The sequence below is a fragment of the Balaenoptera borealis genome (genome assembly GCF_965194805.1).
Source record: "Balaenoptera borealis genome assembly, chromosome: 13".
Lineage (NCBI taxonomy): Eukaryota > Metazoa > Chordata > Mammalia > Artiodactyla > Balaenopteridae > Balaenoptera > Balaenoptera borealis.
The window spans coordinates 10935403-10954295 of NC_138870.1; the positions used below are offsets into that span (position 1 = coordinate 10935403).

At 41.6% G+C, this 18893-nt stretch overlaps 1 protein-coding gene across 1 annotated transcript; it reads left to right on the forward strand.

Moving 5' to 3' along the window:
* The first annotated feature begins 6293 nt into the window (after positions 1 to 6293).
* APOLD1 (apolipoprotein L domain containing 1) lies at positions 6294 to 14369 on the forward strand. Its single transcript, XM_082348878.1, is given in 3 exon segments — positions 6294 to 9412; positions 9415 to 9417; positions 10665 to 14369. Coding segments are annotated over 3 exon segments (867 nt in total). The 5' UTR covers positions 6294 to 9292; the 3' UTR covers positions 11409 to 14369.
* The last annotated feature ends 4524 nt before the right edge of the window (positions 14370 to 18893 follow it).

Genomic DNA, 18893 nt, shown 5'->3' on the forward strand with positions numbered 1-18893 from the left:
TCTTGTAAACTTAAACCTAGAATGTAGCAGCAAACATCTTGGTATCTGGGTCCCAAATGGAAGCTGCATATTATGTGAATGTACTCTGAAACTTACCATCAGAACGTTCTTTGGATTTTATTCTTAATCATGGGCTTAATCTAATACACTTAGGGACTACAGGAACTTTTTCTGGTCAGATTAGTTCAAACAGTCAGAAATTGTTCTCTTTCCTTGAAATAAAGCTGATTGAAGGATTACATTGTCTGAATAGCTGTAGGATTCAGAACCTCCTTTACAAAGACTTACTTTATTTTTAGGTTTTAAAATATCCATGATTTCTTTTGGATTAATAGTCTAAACATGCATGTTTTACCAGAGCCTTACTTTTTCATTCATCATAGCTATAGCTTGTTTGTTGCTCATTAAATGTAAGTATGTTTCAGGGAGAGGAAACTGTTGACTCTCTGCCCAGGAGGGAGAGAAAATATTTATCAAATTTAAAATTAGTATGTTTTTGTTTCAGCAATTCCAGTTTTAGGAATCTCTCCTACAAAAATACTCACCAAGAGTTTGCACACACATACACATACCCACACACAAGGATGGTGGCTGAACCATTGTTTGTAATAAACAATGCAATTGGAAATATGATAAATGTCCATCAATAAAAGAACGGTTAAATAAATCATGACCTGTCCATAGGATGAGTGACAGCTACGTGTATCACCTTAGAAAAATGTTTGTATAAGAGAGGGTCCCAGGAGGAAACAGAACTCACCCCCAGATGGGTCAAAGGAAGAAATTTTAAGGAACGGTTTACTTACAAAGGTTGAGCAGTGTTAAGCAAACAATGAAGGGATAAGGACGTACCTACAGACTAGCAATAGTGGAAAGCTATTACCGTTCTAGGGCTTAAGAGAGGCCTTAAGGTACATCAGAGAGGACATAAATACCAGAAACAGATTCACAGACATAGAGAACAGACTTGTGGTTGCCAAGGGGGAGGGGGGAGAGGGAGGGAAGGACTGGGAGTTTGGGATTAGCAGATGTAAACTATTATATATAGGATGGATAAACAACAAGGTCCTACTGTATAGCACAGGGAACTATATTCAATATCCTGTGATAAACCATAATGGAAAAGAATATTAAAAAAAGAATGTCTAGGGCTTCCCTGGTGGTGCAGTAGTTAAGAAAGTTAAGAATCTGCCTGCCAATGCAGGGGACACGGGTTCGAGCCCTGGTCCAGGAGGATACCACATGCCGTGGAGGAGCAACTAAGCCCGTGCGCCGCAACTACTGAGCCTGCGTTCTAGAGCCCTCGAGCCCCAACTACTGAGCCCATGTGCCACAACTACTGAAGACCACGCTCCTAGAGCCCGTGCTCTGCAACAAGAGAAGCCACCACAATGAGAAGCCCACACACCGCAATGAAGAGTAGCCCCCACTCACCGCAGCTAGAGAAAAGCCCACGCGCAGCAACGAAGACCCAATGCAGCCAAAATAAATAAGTAAATAAATAAAAATTAAAAGTAAATAAATAAAAGGCTACAAGGTCATCAGAAATCACAAATAGTCACTGGTTTGGGAAAAGGTACCAATAACTTATATTTGCACCCAAATTTCTAGATCTCAAAAGGATTCCACATTCAATTTCTAATTTAATCACGAAAACTCTGTAAAGTCAATTGAGGCTCAGGGAGGTTAAGTGATTTGCCTAAAGTCACACAGGAACCACAGACTCAGGATTCAAACCCCGTGTTTTCACTGTATACATAGAGGTCTACCTTATAGGAATCTGCTTTCCCTCTTTTTCAAAGGTGGTTTAAACTTTGTTCTTTTAGCATAGAAAGTAAAGGCAGAAATAATTTTTAAAGTGCTAAATTTTTAGGGGAAAAGTAGATTACAAAAAGTTATTTTCTCATCTAACTCAAAAGCAAATAGAGTCGAAAACCCACTATAGTAACCATTTATTTTAAAAAAAGCAAAAAGTAGAACATGAACAATCAACTTTCAGGGTGTTGGAATATACACCCTTGCTTCACTATGATGTTTAATGTGAAATGACTGAATTCTTCTTATTAAAAATAGGCTTTAAACAAAGTTAAAAAAGAAAACCAATATCTAACATTCTCTTGTCTATAGGAGACATGCTAAAAATGAAACTATTCAAATATCTGAGATTTGAGGGAGCACTTAAGATTTATTATGCTTCTCTACATACAGAGCAAGCAGGTGTTATAATCCAGGTTGCAATGATTGTTGCATATGTCTGAGAACTTGGGAGAAAATGAGTAAGCCTGGGAAAGGAAGAGACAAAGGTAATTGTTTCCCGGTGTCCTGAGAGATAAGAGAATCTTTACGGCTATGGAAGGGATGTGGGCTCAGCTGCAGTCTTTCTGGCACCAGAGGAAAAGGCATGTGGTAAAGATGTTACTATAACAGGGCCCATGGGGCCAACGCTTCTATATGAACGATGTAATGTGTGTTTCACCCACATGATCCCAGGTGTTCTGTGCAGGTGTGCACACCTGTGGACCAGAAAGTGGAACAAACTTAAACTGGCTTCAGTTGATCACATTAGGGAGGCTGGGGCAATTGAAGAGCTCCCAGTGTCAGATTTGTCCAGAAGAACAAGCAAGATTTTCCAGGAAGAGGCAATTATGATAGATTCTCTCTTTAAAAGTAAAAATCCTATTATCAAGCAGTGATTTTCAAAATTATATTATATTGAATTAAAAACAGGTAAACTGATCAGTAAAATAGAATAGAGTTTCTAGAAGTAGATGTAAACAACAGTAACAAATCAATAAAAGACAAAGACAGCAATAACACATCTATAGAAAAGCATATTACTATTTTATAAAAGTGATCATTCTGGGCAAGAATAGCTTAACTCCCACCATGTACTATAATAAACTCCAGGTGGGTCAAATTAGATAAAAAACAAAGATGTTTTCTTTTTCTTTTTTTCCTCCAGGCGTCAGTTTCCCTCTCCCTAATACACCACCCCAACCATAATTTCCTAGTGTGAATTTTTTTCTGTCTGACTATATGTAGTGTTGGTGGGAGGGTAAAGTTCTGTTACTATTTTCCATTTGGAAACTGAAGGTGATTTACCCTTTCTCTAACCACCCAGTACAGCCAGGGGATGGGCCCTTGACCTAAGCTCAGCCAATCCAGTGGTCACTCCTAGAACTTTGGTTCTGATGCAAGGACAAGAAAGAACAGTGGTTGGTCAGTGACACCCGAACAGGTCATTCCAACTACAGAACAGCTGCTGTTCTTCCAGCTCTGGTACTCCAGAGCTCCTTGGTCCTTTCCCAATCTCAAGCATATTCCCTCAGACTCACAGCAATAGTTTGTTTATACTGGCCAGGGTGAGATTCTTTCCATACCCATGTGGAGACTGCAATTCCAAAGAAATAACTGATGAAGGAAAAGACAACATGAAATGGTTGGTGGTGTCACAGTTCATCTCGGCATATCTCCTTTACGAGGAAAGCACTCTGGTAGATGGTCTGATGGTTTGCATTTCTTCCTCTTGCCTCCTCCTACGGGAAAGGTATACTTCTCTAACCCATTGACCTTGTCTTGGCCATGTGACTTGACTGACCAATAGAATGTAAGTGGATATGATGGGTATCATGTCTGAGCAGAAGCTTTAAGAATGATTTGCCAAATTTTGCTTCCAAAATATATATTTTACATTATCCATTCTGTTCTTCTACCAACACTGTCCAAACCCATGCTGATCTTGTTCATCTACATCAACAGCCTTCTAACTATCTCCTGGCTTTTAGCTGTGTGCCTCTGAAATCCACCCTTCACACATCTGTCAGTGATGTCAAATCTAACCTTAGCCACAGATTAAAAGCCTTCGATAGTTTCCTCTCCCCGACATGGCATTTGAGAGCCATCATGACTTGTCTCCTACCTATCCCTTCAGCCTCATCCCTGGACATCCCCAGCTTCCCACTTTATGCTGAGCAATAGGAAACTGCCTAAAGCATGCCGAACACTGCACCATGCCTTTGTCCATTCTGTTCTCTTAGCTTGCCCTCTTCTTCCTCCTAATTCTTGTCCAAATAATCACTTCTGTTCAACTCTCAAGGTTCAGCTCAATATCAGTGCTTCTAGAAGGTTGTACCCAGTGCTTTGTAGGCATGCACTTTCCCTGTGCTTCCTTGGTGGATACACCCCTGGCACTTTCCACATGGTACTGAAATTATTTGTTCGGTATCCTTCTTTCCAATGATTGCCTCCATTCTGGATGGCAGGCATGATATCTTATTCACCTCCTTGTCCTCAGAATCTAGCATGATGTCTGGCACATGTAGGTATTCAATACATGTTTATGGAGCTGAAATAAACCAAAAAAATTAACCATGAGTATAAGAAAACTGTGAGTAGTGTCATAGCAGCTGGGATTCTTACAAAGCTAAAAACATTATAAACTGGTTCTTCTGGAAAGCAGTATGACAACATACAACAAAAACCATGAAAATGTTCATTCTCCTTCACTTGGTATTTTCCTGTTTGTGCATACTCCCCAAAGAAATAATCCAAACAGGGAAAATTTACGCAGATGTTCCCGGCAACTCTAGTTAAAATAGTGAAAAAAACTGGAAGCAATCCAAGTGTCTAATAGGGAAATGACTAAGCAAACAATGGGATTATAACATAGCTATTAAAAATGACAGGGGTGAGGACGATGTCATCATGGAGAAGTGTGTATCTGCAGGAATGTTAAATGGAAAAGAGAACACAGACCAGTGTTTAAACACTAGTGGTTAAGGATGTGTGGGTACGTTAACGAAGATCAGAGGCCAATTTGGAGAAATGAAAATGGATGGTGTTCAATATTCACTGGGTCTTTTCTTTCCTGTGCAGCTCCATGAGTTTATGACAATAATAGTTGAGATCTCATGCAACATAGATATCTTGCAGAATAAGGGCTCTAGGGACTTCCCTGGTGGCACAGTGGTTAAGAATCTGCCTGCCAGTGCCGGGGACATGGGTTCGAGGCCTGGTGCGCGAAGATCCCACATGCCGCGGAGCAACTAAGCCCGTGAGCCACAACTACTGAGCCTGCGCTCTAGAGCCCGTGAGCCACAACTACTGAGCCCGCGTGCCATAACTACTGAAGCCCGTGTGCCCAGAGCCCGTGCTCCGCAACGAGAGAAGCCACTGCAATAAGCCCGTGCACCGCAACGAAGAGCAGTCCCTGCTCCAGCGAAGACCAAACACAGCCAGAAATAAATAAATAAATAAATAAATAAATTAAAAAAAAAAGAATAAGAGCTCTAAATTTCCTACCAGGTTCATCAAATTATTATGAAAATAATGACATTTCTTCAAGAGAACAAAATACTTTAATTCAACAAGCAAATTTGAGTTTAACTATGCGCTAGAGCACTTACATGCTCATGAAATTTACAAAAAACATGGGCAAAGATCCTCAGGTGGATGTGTTATTATTTTAACCTATTTTTGTTTATTTGGGACTGTACACATTAAGACAGTACAAAAGAAAATCTGAAAGATCTTTGGCCTAAATCTCACATTCACAAATTGTCTCAATTTTACACTTTTGATATTGTCTCCAAACAGGGTTCTACGTACAGTCACTGAGATATACTGAGAAAGGTTAAAAGGAAAAAGCCATCATCACATCACTTTAAACGTGTGTCACACTGCCAATGTAGTGCACTGTTTTATAAATCGGTGATTATCTTGTGAATAGCAAAATACTGACATTGTAAGATATATTACATTGCAATTAAATGAAATAAACCACACATTTTTATATCTTGTTTTAAAATTTCTTCTTTTTTATTTTATTTTTTATTGAAGTATAGTAGATTTACAATGTTGTGTTAATTTCTGCTGTAGCAACCTGGATGGATTGTCATACTAAGTAAGTCAGACAGAGAAAAACAAATACCGTATGATCTCGCTTATATGTGGAATCTTAAAAAATGGTACAAATGAACTTATTTACAAAACAGAAATAGAGGCTCAAGAGGGAAGGGATATGGGGATATATGTATACATATAGCTGATTCACTTTGTTGTACAGCAGAAACTAACAACATTGTAAAGCAAGTATACTCCAATAAAGATGTGAAAAAGAAAAACACAAAAATAGAGTCACAGGTGTAGAAAACAAATTTATGGTTACCAAGGGGGAAGCGGGGGAGGGATAAATTGGGAGATTGGGATTGACATACATACACTGCTACATATAAAATAGATAACTAATAAGAACCTACTGTATAGCACAGGGAACTCTACCTATATGGGAAAAGAATCTAAAAAAGAGTGGATATATGTATATGTATAACTGATTCACTTTGCTGTACAGCAGAAACTGACACAACATTGTAAATCAACTAGACTCCAATAAAAATTAATTAAAAAAATTTCTGCTATACAGCAAAGTGATTCAGTTATACATATATACATTCTTTTCTTTAATATTCTTTTCCATTATGGTTTATCATAGGATACTGAATATAGTTCTCTGTCCTATACAGTAGGACCTTGTTGTTTATAAAATTTCTTCTTTTTTAAAAGAATTCACTGAGACCCTTAAAAAATGGAGGTGGCCCAGGCCTCTCTAGATTTCTGGGAGGCCCAGAACGTAATTATCACTTTATCTTTAAAATGTGATAGTTTTAACTAGGGGCCCCAAACTAATGGGTTGTTAATAACTTAACTATATAAACACCTAACTTCCAAACTGCTGTCTACTAGCTGTACGTACTGTTTCTGCTGCCACGTAACCAGTGGTCAGAAAAGTCACAGCTTTTACAGAGGTGGTTCACAGCCCTGGTGGCAGGTCAGAATCACCTGTTTTTTCAGACCCCACTCCAGGACCTAGGTTCTCCAGGGCTGAAGTCTAGAGATTCCTATGCTTAAAAAGCTTTCTTCCTTTTTTTCTTTCCTGCGCTGCATTTCCTTACAGTTCCAGGACTCAGAATTCAAGCTAGTACTGTTAATCGTATGGCTTAGCTGCATCATAGGTTTAACAGACCTGAAGGCTAATCTGAAGGTCAATCACCATTTTCAATGGAACCTCTCCGGGGTGATGTGTTATAAGGGCCCAAAAAACAATTTAGAAAAGAAGTTTGAAGGTGCGGTCCACAGATTTTGGGAGGAACTGCCTATATAACACTTTTGATCAAAATACCTTCAATTATTCCTCAAATTTCTTATTGTGCTTAAATATATGAAAGTAAATAAATACGTAATCTAAGTGTTATGTTCAAGTGTCCATTCTTAGAAATGATGTGAAGTAGCAGGTTTTTTGTTTTTTTTTTAAAGGGGCGGGGCCTGAGGCGGGACCGAGCGTGACCTCGAGGAGCGGGGGCGGGATGGAGGAGTTTTTTTTTTTTTTTTTTTTTAATTTATTTTTATTTATTTATGGCTGTGCTGGGTCTTCGTTCCCGCGCGAGGGCCTTCTCCAGTTGTGGCAAGCGGGGGCCACTCCTCATCGCGGTGCGCAGGCCTCTCACTATCGCGGCCTCTTCTGTTGCGGAGCACAGGCTCCAGACGCGCAGGCTTAGCAATTGTGGCTCACGGGCCCAGTTGCTCCACGGCATGTGGGATCTTCCCAGACCAGGGCTCGAACCCGTGTCCCCTGCACCGGCAGGCAGACTCTCAACCACTGCGCCACCAGGGAAGCACCAGTAGCAGGTTTTTATAAGCAGTAAAATCACAACAAGCCCAAACTGTCAAATGACTGAATTCTTTTTGCTTCATAAAAACACAAACCTGAAGAATATGGGTTTATAACACAGAGAAAAACAAATTCCAGGATGTGGGCTGAGGTCAGTACACGCGCTGTCCATTCTCCTGTACCTTCTCCTCTTCTTCCTAGTTCTGTACTATGATTACTGAAACTCTGGAGGTGATGACCCTCTCTGTGTCCCAGCAACGTTTGCCATCCATGAAATAAAGATTTATTTGTGCTCATCTAAACCCAAAACACACAAGAAAATGTCCAGGGCAGTTAGAGGAGCATATGGGAACTGAGAATCAGGGTTACATTGTCTCACTTCCTGCCTACCCTACTCCCCATTCACCCTACCTTACATTCCCTTTGGAGTGATTATGTCTATGGGGTCAGAGGAAGACATTTTCCTACTTCTTACCTCAAAAGTGCAGAAAGACACTGCAGGCATCTGACTCAGGGTTATGTTTATCCTTTGAGGAGCTGTGACCAGAATATTTGGACTTGGATCAAATTCAGAAAAGTCAAGTTCAAAAGGACCATGATTGTGAGTAGCAGCAAATGGCATGGTGTTGATCAATACAATGTCTAGTTATAATGGTGGCAGATTTAATTGTGTTCCAGAAAGATATGGCTGTTAAGGCTTTCCAGATGAACCAGAGAGCTGAGACAATAATTATTTAAGTTTAAATCCACTTTGGCCTTCCTTATTTGAAGGTAAGAGTGTTAGAAGAAGGATGCTATATCTGGGCCCTGTGGTAGGAAGCTTCCAGGCTGAACTGCCACCACCTATGTGATTGCCCCAGAAAGCATCCACAGATGCTATACACGTTTTCCTCTCCCGAATGATCCAGAAAATTGCCCTTCAGCCCGTGCTTCATTACGTGGGGTAGAAGGCATTCATATAACTATTGCCTGGGCTACAATTGCTGCTTCAGATGAAAACCCAGGAAGCCGAATCCCTGCTGCTGTTGAAAGTGTATAATTAGCTCCTTGTGCAGCCTGACCCCACTGATTCTTCTGACGCATTTGGCTTGAGGTGTGCCCTTTCTGGGACCTCCAATATCTACTCCACAGCTGGAGATGCCCCAAACTGCACGCAGCACTTCCTGTGGGCGTGGTTTTGCATCCTGAGGGCTGCGCGGCGCAGAGTGAATCACGTGTTTCAAACGCTCACAGATTCACGGTGCTTCTTTTAAAATACAGGAGTGGGTTGTGAGTGGCTCTGTTAGACATAAGAGAATCCCCTCCTTCCTTTTTCTTTTTAAAAAGTGATTTTGTAATGGAGGCCTCTCAAGAAACACTATAATTGGTCAGCCTGGGGTGCGTTAGATGTCCTACCAGATAACGTCATTAGCTATTCTCAGGAGAGGAAAGGCAGGGTACGCCCCCTGGGATAATGACAACACTTGTTTCAAGTTAGGGAAGAGCCTGTGGTTCTCTTCCTGCGTGTGGGGGAAAGCGGACACACAATGTTCATTTCCTAAATACGGGATGTGCTGCGAGGCTGGTGTGTCATTTTCCACCATGTCACATCCTTCTGGATGAAGGCAGCAGGGGCCAGGACAGGAAATGGCAAATTCTCAGAATGAGACAAGGCTTTCCCAGGGCAGTCATTGGCTCTCTGGAACTATAAGGCATGCTCATCCAGAAACAGCCTCAGATTTTTCTTTCCCGGAGAGAGCCCGAAGTGAATGGTAAGTGGGGAGGCCAGAGGGATGCTGTCTGAAAAAGAGCCATTGGACTTGTAATACTGGGGTTATATCCTTGGTCGATTATATATCTTGAGTAACTTTGTCTCATTTTGCTCAGAGGTGTCTTCATCTGTAAATTTGTCAGTGGTGGGTGGAATTATGGAGGCATGCAAATGAAGCTAAGACTTAGGAGTCAGGAGACCAAGATTCTAGACTGGGCTCTGAAGAATCAGCTGCATCTAGAATGTGTCTGTGTTTCGATTTCCTCATCTTCCAGTTGAGAATAATGATTTCTGCCCTGATATCTCACAGTAGTGAAATCTTCCATTTCTGTGGCTTCCGTGCCTCTTCCGAGAAGTTCCTGATAATAAGGAGTACAGTGGATATGAAGGGAGGGATTTTTGGCAACTAGGAAGGATGTACTTTTACCCAGGATGTACAGTTCTCTCTGTCAGTCATCTTCGATTGGCTTCATTTCAACTTGGTACAGGTAGCCCTCAGTGACTTGTTAAAAAAATTTTTGGCCACTTTAAAAATCGTTCCTCACTTTTAAAGGAAGCTTTCATAATAAAGGGACATAGTGGTGTGAATTTAATGTAATTTATTTTTAATTAAGCACGCATCAAAGAATGAAATTTCTGAAGACCCGATGAGCTCTAATTAGAAGAAGTGGCGCAAACCACATCTTAGGCTTGATTCTAAGATAAGAGCCGGGGGAAAAAAACAAGCAGAAGAGTTGCTTCAGGCAAGCATCTAACTTAGAAAGATTAGCTTCCTTACATTTGATAGACAGTATGATTTTTGAGTTTTTGGTGGCTTGTGTTTTTCACTCATCAGAGAGGAAAAAAAAAACCCAACCCTTTTGCAATAAGAGTATTGCAAAACTCTTAGGATCCCAGTCTTCATGTAAGGAAAGGGCCTTGTAAAGGGGTACTACATACGGCTTGCAAAGTGTCACCTTTCAGAGAAGAGGCCTCAATATTGCAGTAGACTTCTAATACCACCACTCCCTTATTTAACAGATAAGAAAATCCATCCTTGGCGTACCCTGGGAGAAAAAGCGGACAAGAGCATTATTCCTATTGGCTTACTCGGATTTAAGGTCCTGAGAACTGGAGGACTTGTCCCAGATTATAGAACGGGTCTTTGAGAACTTGACACATGACTCACTGGAAAATGACCCGTTTCCCCTTGGGTGGAAGCAGCTGTTGTGCTTGACTCCGGGCTAATCGCGTGTCGTGTCCCCGCAGGGCATGGAGGGGCCGGGGGCCCGGGAGCTGCAGGGCGCCGATGCGCTGCGCCGCTTCCAGGGCCTGTTGCTGGACCGCCGCGGCATGCTGCACGGGCAGCTGCTGCGCCTGCGCGAGGTGGCCCGGCGCCTCGAGCGCCTCCGCCGGCGTTCCCTGGCGGCCAACGTGGCGGGCAGCTCGCTGAGCGCGGCGGGCGCGGTCGCAGCCATCGTGGGACTCTCGCTCAGCCCCGTCACCCTGGGGGTCTCTCTGCTGGCGTCGGCCGTGGGGCTGGGGGTGGCCACCGCCGGAGGGGCCGTCACCATCACGTCCGACCTCTCCCTGATCTTCTGCAACTCCCGGGAGCTGCGGCGGGTGCAGGAGATCGCGGCCACCTGCCAGGACCAGATGCGCGAGATCCTGAGCTGCCTCGACTTCTTCCTTCGCGGGCAGGGCCGCGGGGACCGCCAGCTGCTGCAGAGCGGGAGGAACGCCTCCATCGCGCTGTACAACTCGGTCTACTTCATCGTCTTCTTTGGCTCCCGCGGTTTCCTCATCCCCAGGCGGGCCGAGGGTGCCACCAGGATTAGCCAGGCCGTGCTGAAGGCCAAGATCCAGAAACTGGCCGAGAGCCTGGAGTCCTGCACCGGGGCTCTGGACGAGCTCAGCGAGCAACTGGAGTCCAGAGTCCAGCTCTACACGAAGAGCAGCCGTAGCCACGACCTCAAGATCTCTGCTAACCAGTCCGCTGGGATATTTTTCTGAGAATATCTTTTCCCCCTAATGATCGAGGCTAGAAACCATCCCCATGGGATGTTCCAGATTTGTAGCTCCCTCAGGAAAACACCAAGTTGGGTTAGGAGCTGAATGCAAAGGATGAGAAAAACTGTTCTTCAAGTGAGGGATGGGGATGTGTCCTCCCAACCCTTTTCCCATCACTGTGACATCCTGCCTGGGGCTGAGGGCTAGGGACTTTTTACCTGCCTGATCCTGGTGGGATATGTGACGTGAAAACTATTTTTCCTTTATCATCACCGTTCAGTCTTCACACCGCTGGGCACTCCTGATTTAAAGGTGTTGCAGCATCCCTGCCCCAGCCCCAGTGGGTGGTTTGAGCCGAGGCTGGAGAGGGTTGCAGACATCGCCACCCTTTGGGTCTTCTCCAAGCCCCACTAGGCTTTGAAGTCCTCAAAATACCTGTAAGAGGAGACACTAGCTTTAAAACCTCTCTGCCAGAGTTTCTGAGTACAAAGAAATCCAGAATCCAGAGCAAATCAGACCCTCTCGGAACTGTGTAGGAGGATTCAGAACCCAAGAGAGGCACCTCCCACTAACATGCATCCCCTCCCCTCTCAGCGTGCCCACTCATAGATCCAGCCTGGGGATGGAGTGGACCTTCCTGGGTATCTTCATATCCAGACCTCCAAGGTACTCTGAGAGGGGAAACCAACCAAACGGTCACCTAAGTCCCGCCCCCTTGCAGAAGAAACTGAGGCCAAGGAAGAGGAAATGACTAACAGCTTCATTTACTGACATCATAGCGTAGAGAAGGGAGAAATGGCTTTTGAGTTAGCCCTGGGTTTACTGTCTGAGACTTGGCTTACTGGTCTGTAAAATGGATGCTAAAACCTCACCCTGTTGGGAGGTATTAAGTGAGATAAAGTGCCAAGCACAGTGTCTGGGTCACAAAGTGTGGCCCCTGGGCTGGCAGCATCACCTGGGGACTTGTTAGAAAGGCAAGTTCTTGGCCTCAACTCTAGACTTAAGGAGTCAGAAATTCTGGAGGTGGGGTGCAGCAACCTGTGTTTAAACTAGCTCTTGGGGTGATTTGATGCCTGATAAGGTTTGAAAACCGCTGCAAGGGATGTTGGTTTCTGATCCTCTGATGAGCTTTCACGAAGTCTATAGTCTCTCTGGGCTCCGTGGTCTTCAGAGTCATTCACAAAAGGTCAAGGACAGTGTCCCAGAAGTAAAAGAAAGAAGGTGCGTGGGGACGGCTGTGTCAATGCTTCCTGGGGCAATTTGCTACTGGGTGAACTAAGGGATGTAACAGAAACAGCCCTTTAGAGGGCAGTGTTGCCCACTCGTTGTAAAAACTGGTACAGAAAGGAATGTGAATTTAATGGAAATTGACCTTTATTACCTTCTCTGAAAACCTCCAGACCATTTTTTAATTATTTATTTTAAGTTTCTTATTTAATTACTGTTTATTATTAACATTTAATTTTATTTAACCACAACATTAGAAAATAATAGGAATAGCAAGTTTCTGAATGGGAGACTACTGGGGTTCTTTTCGGGAGATGAAGTTGAGTTTGCCTTTCTAAGGTGGGCCATGAGCTGAAAATAGCATTGCTTTCCTTGAATAAGTCTCTCTCCTTCAGAGGGGAATTTCCCCCCCCCCCCCCAGTGTTTTAAATGATCCTTTTAAGTAAATGTGGGAAGTTCTGAATAGAGAGACCAGGAGCTGAATTTAAGCTTATAAATGGAGGCTTGACTTGTCAATATAGAGATGATGCAAGCATATCTATCCTGAAGGTACAAGACTTTGCCAGCAGATAACACTTGACCTGAAAAGCCTTCCCTATTTAGTTCAGGGGGAAAAAAACCAATTAGAGGCATATGAAGGAAGCACTTGGAAGCCTGATGTCCTGTGAAGTTGGGTTTTATGGGCGTTAGACAAATTAGCTTGTGTTATGACGGTGATGTGTTATATTTTCACTTTGGGAGCTGTAAGAAATCTGTAAGCTGTCTCTTAGAAAATACTTCCAATTTCTTCAGTTTCCATTCCTACAAATGTATTGTTGAAAAGTCTTTGGGACCACACGCACAAAAACACTTGGCTGTATTATTTAATTATCTAATATGCTTTAAATTTACCCAGTTGACCCCCATGCTTCCCAATGATGGCAGGGTGTCTGAGGAAGTGTAATTTCAGTGCTGGGGAGAGGGGTTGATGTTTCTATATTTTTGTTTTTCCTATAAATGGCAATGGATCTGTATCCTGGTTTATTTTGAAGTTGGTACCAGTTGTTTTTTTTAAACTGGTGTCATTTCCTAGATTGCCTTGCACAGATGCATTTTAGATGACCAGAATGTACTTCACAGGTTTGTGTTATGTTATAAAGGTACACTCACTGCCTAACCTCATCTTTTATTAATGCTTAAGTTTGAATTATATTCTTCCAGTGCCTGAGCTGTTCCCTAGAAATAAACTGGGCACTTTTGGAAGCCCCAGCCTCAGCAGCAGCAGCAACCATTTCATATTATTAGGGTATTTTGCATGTATCAAAGTCTTAAACTTTTGAAGTTATAATTTCAGTGACCCACTGTACATCTAAGGCAGGGTGTCTACTTTGGAACAATACTTTGCACGTTATAGGAGCTCAGTAAATGCATTTGAATAATTTAATGAACTGCTTAACCATATTAAGAGGAATTTGTTGATAATGAAAGAGCATCTATCCTCTTATGTGTCTGTTATAAAGTTGGAAACCTCTACCAGGATTTAAGTGAAGTTCAGTTAAATGGATCCTAGAGACAAGCATTTTCTTTATTTCTTTTGTGGGAATGTGAATAAGGCTTTTCCTTAAGGTCTTCGTTCTATAAAACAGATTGAAATGGTATGTTGTAAAGGGAAGAAGATAAAGGGGTATTTAGATTACAAGCGTACTTCAGAAAAATATCCGAGTTCGAAAAATAAATATGTTCATATTGAAGGTTTAAGTGCTTCTGCTGGTTTCTGGGGTTTACAATCATTTGGATTGTTTTCTTTCACAATAAAGGAGATTCATTTGGTTCTGCTTTCAAGGATTCAATAAAACTACATTCGACTCTATTAAAAAGATAATCCTTAGCAGACATTTCTGATTCTAATCACTTTGATGCATTTGTCCTCAGGCACCTGTCATTTCCAATGTGGTAAATGTCAAAGTCAAAAGTATTTACTGGGAGAAAAAAGAGAGAGAAGAGTGGTGTAGAAGGCACTCTAGATCAGATATGTCAAACAATTTGTCAACTTGATATATTTCTCACTCAAAGCCTTAGCGTGAAAAGAAAGTAGAAGGAATGGAGATGTTGAGAGAAAGACATTGTGCAGAGATAAATGGGGATGCCATTAAATGCAGCAAATTTTGAATTCCACATTTTTTCCCATTGTAGCAAAATCAGTCCTTCCCTTTATTGAAATAAATTGCCCAGTCCTCAAATATCTTCTTCTTCTTCTTTTTTTTGGCCGTGCTATGCTGGCTTGTGAGATCTTATTTCCCCGACCAGGGATCAAACCTGGGCCCGGCAGTGAAAGCACTGAGTCCTAACCCCAGGACCGCCAGGAAATTCCCAACTTCTTTTTTTTTTTTTTTTTAATATTTTCTGATCCGTTAAAATTAAAAAAAAATTTTATTAAAGTATTGATTTACTCAAACTTCTCGATCTTCTTGGAATTAATTACCTAACCTCATGTTTGCCTGTGTATAAATTAGTAACTTTGAAAAAGGGCAGAGGTTTAATTATTTTTACTTAGAATATTCAGCATCAAACTGTATAGATCAATTTTTAAAGAGTTATCAACTCATGTATAGGAATTCTCTTATTATCTAGAAATCAGACTTCCAGCAGTTTCAAACCTTTGAACATAATTACAACCTGAGAAGTAATTGAAAAGAATCCTAGAATCAGCCAAATTAGGCTTCACAAAACCCAAACACTAGAGAGAGGCAGAGAGGGAAGGCAAGGGGCAGCATCTATATTAGGAAGGCAAAACTTTCCCAGGAGTCTCCAAGGGACTTAACCTGGCAAGTCACTGATCTTAACCATGCAAAGCAGGCTGGGACATGTAGTACTTTTAGCTAAGAACTAGCTGTTCCCAAAATACCTAGGATTCTGTTTGTAAGGACAAAAAGGAGGATGGACATTGGGTCGAGGGGCCAGCAGTCCAAACAAAGAGCCTACAGTGGTTGCTGCAGTGATTTGAGAACTTCTGCTGAAGGTAATCTGGAGGTAATCTCGTTACCTGAGTGCCAGCCTGAGTCCGCATCTTGGAAATATCCCTGGATGTTGCACTGTTAATGACCGTGCAACCGAAAAAAGAAAAAAAAAAAAAAAAAAAAGGCCGTGCTGGCAGGATCCTGGCTGTTTGCAAAGGCCAGCCACAAGCTGGGATCCTATCTTTGCTGAAGCATATGGTATTCCTGTCATAAGAAGTAACCTTTTAGTTAATTGCAATAAATCTCTCCTTGTTGAGTTGACAGGAGGTTGGAAAATTGTTACTTTTTGCTCCTGGCAAACTCATAAGAGGAAAGTAAACCCTGCTGTGGTCTGGGCTAGGACAAAGAGTGAGCCCTAAGATCTGGAAATAATCCCTTAGCAACCAGAGAGTTGTTAGAAGAGGGGAAATTGTGCTGTTGAAGCGAGACCCCTAAGGGGCAGGAATGAACCTTAGGGACCCTCGGCATCCCCCAGTTCTGACTGGCATTAGCACTGGGTTGTGGAGAGAAGCCCCTCCAACGTGGTCTTGCCTGCAGAGAATGATGTTTAATCCCATTCTGTATTTCCAGTGTAACCCCAAGGATGGGAGTGCAGGCAGGTCTGCAACCTGATTTGCCCCAGAACTTTAGCAATGAGTCATGGCCAAGGTCTCTGACTCTCAAGAGCACAGGGAAGCCACAGCGGGACTTGTTCCAGCATTTGTGCGCATCTGGTTGCTAAATTAATAAAACAGTTGTAATTGGGAGAAGCTTTTTGTGTAAAGGGAGTTGGGGAAGGGCAGTGATATCTAAAATCTTTCTTTTAGGCTCCAAATTTCTTGTGCCAGTTTCCCTGGTTGACATGGGGACATTTATTAAAACTGATCTTGTTATTAAAACTGCACTGAACTTATTTACAAAACAGAAACAGACTTACAGATATCAAAAACAAACTTATGGTTACCAAAGGGGAAACGTGGGTGGTGAGGGAGGGATGAATCAGGAGATTGGCATGAACACACACACACTATATATAAGACAGATAACCAACGAGGACCTACTGTGTAGCACAGGGAACTCTACTCAGTATTCTGGGATAACCTATATGAGAAAAGAATCTAAAAAAGAATGAATATATGTATACGTAAAACTGAATCACTATGCTGTACACTTGAAACTAACACAACATTGTAAATCAACTATCCTCCAATAAATTAAAATTAAAAAAACCACACTGTCAAAATTTCATTACAGAACAATACTTTTCTAAATGCTTAGATAAAATGACATTTAGATAATAAAGTTAGAAAATAAATGTGAATATTTAAAGATGATAATGATAGTTAACATTTATGGAAAACTTACTAGGTATTGTTCTAAGTACAATTTGACATGTGTTATCACGCTTACAAACATCTTATGAGGTAGACACTATAATTACCGCATATCATTAGATAAAGAAAGTAAAGAACTGAAAGGTTGTACAGCTAGCAAGAGCTGCCCCAGGATTTGAATCCTGGTGGCCTGACTCCAGAGTTATGCCCTTAGTTCTTCTGAGACCAAGTATATTCCTAATATAAAATAATGGCCCACAAGAGTGACAACATTAATAACAAGGCTGACAGATTCATTCATCCAGAAAACATTTATTGAGTACTCACCTTGCATCACCTACTGTCATTTGTGAGCAATGGAGACAGGGTTCTAGAGCTTATGGCCCCAACAATCTAGTCATTCAGGTAGGGTATACTCTGATGCCAGTAAGTTAATCAATAAGAAATTAGAATGCAGTTTTGCAAATGGCTAGTATGTGCAAACAGCAATATAGGTGCAATTTGAAAATGATGAAACTTCAGTTTGGATTGTAAAAACTTGTGCATAGGTATTTTGTAATGCTGCCCCAGACGTCCCAAACGTGGCAACATTCTTGTGAACAAAACACGTGAAATGGAAGGATGTGATTAATAAGAGAGTTTTGCTAACTGTTGATGTGTTGGGACGAAGGTATGGAAAAAGCCCACACAGACATGAATAAAGGAATTACTGGTTCAACAGGCCTTTCCAGATCTTGCATAAAAACCTCTGAAAATGAAACTTCTTGGGGTCATTGCATCGAAACTACCACTGAACCTGCTTGTCAGTTTTCTTCCTGTTAGGGGTGTGTATTCAATTTCAGTATGGTAGCTATGAACTAAATCTGCTGGACACTTGTGGGTGAGTAGACAGGTGTGAATAGGAATAAGACTCTAATAATCATAAAATTATGCAAAATATAATGCTTTGTCTCTGGATGATTTGTTTTTAACATTGCTCCCTGAGCTTTTGCATGGCGAATGCTATTAATTGTTGGACTTTCATTCTTTTTTTTTTTTTACCATCAACAAGTTATTACTTTCCGAGACCTCAAGGAAAGAATTTCTGTTGATTTCTCTGTTACTCAAAGGACCTTTCTTTGATGTTTGAGCACCTCTGGCAATTCACACTCTACCATCATCTAATTATTACTGGAAGGAATTCCCTGGCAGTCCCATGGTTAGGACTCCGTGCTTCCACTGCCAGGGGCCTGGGTTCGATCCCTGGTCAGGGAACTAAGATCCTATAAGCCGTGTGGCTGGCCAGAAAAAAAAAAAATCACTGGAGCAGGATTGGGCATGAAGTCTTGGAAAATCTGAAGCAGATATGTTAAGATTGATGTAGCTATATGAAAAAAAAATTACTAACTTTTTAAACTACAATTTAATTTATGTTTAAGACTTTCTTCCCCTAAGTAGAATTTTAGAGTATATTGAATATTTTAGGTGACATTGTAAAAAGGTGAACTAGTATAAAAAATGATTTTATCTTTCATTTGTTTCACATTTACTTATATATTATGAAAGGATTCAGTCTTCTCTAAAATTGTGTACCCCAAAAGAGTAACAAACAAAGACATTAGCAGACAATATAAAAAAAGAAAAACATGTGCAGATGGTCAATAAATAGGACTTTCATTGTTTCTAACTTTTCTGCAGTTTTGACATTGTTGACTACCCAGTTCTTAGAAGACTCTTCTGTCTTGAATTCTGTGACACCTTTCTTATTTTTCTCTCTGTCTAGCTTCTTTGATTGTTTTCTTTCTCTTCTATTCCTAAACTTCGTACCAGCCTGCTACTCTCCCACTTCCATCATGTAGCCTGGGTCCTTCACATCCAGTGTTTCACTAGTCCTAGGTTGGATGTTGTTATGAATGAAAGCAGTGCTAAAGGATTCTCTTGTGTCAGTTTGAATTTGTTGGGTATTAGATGAG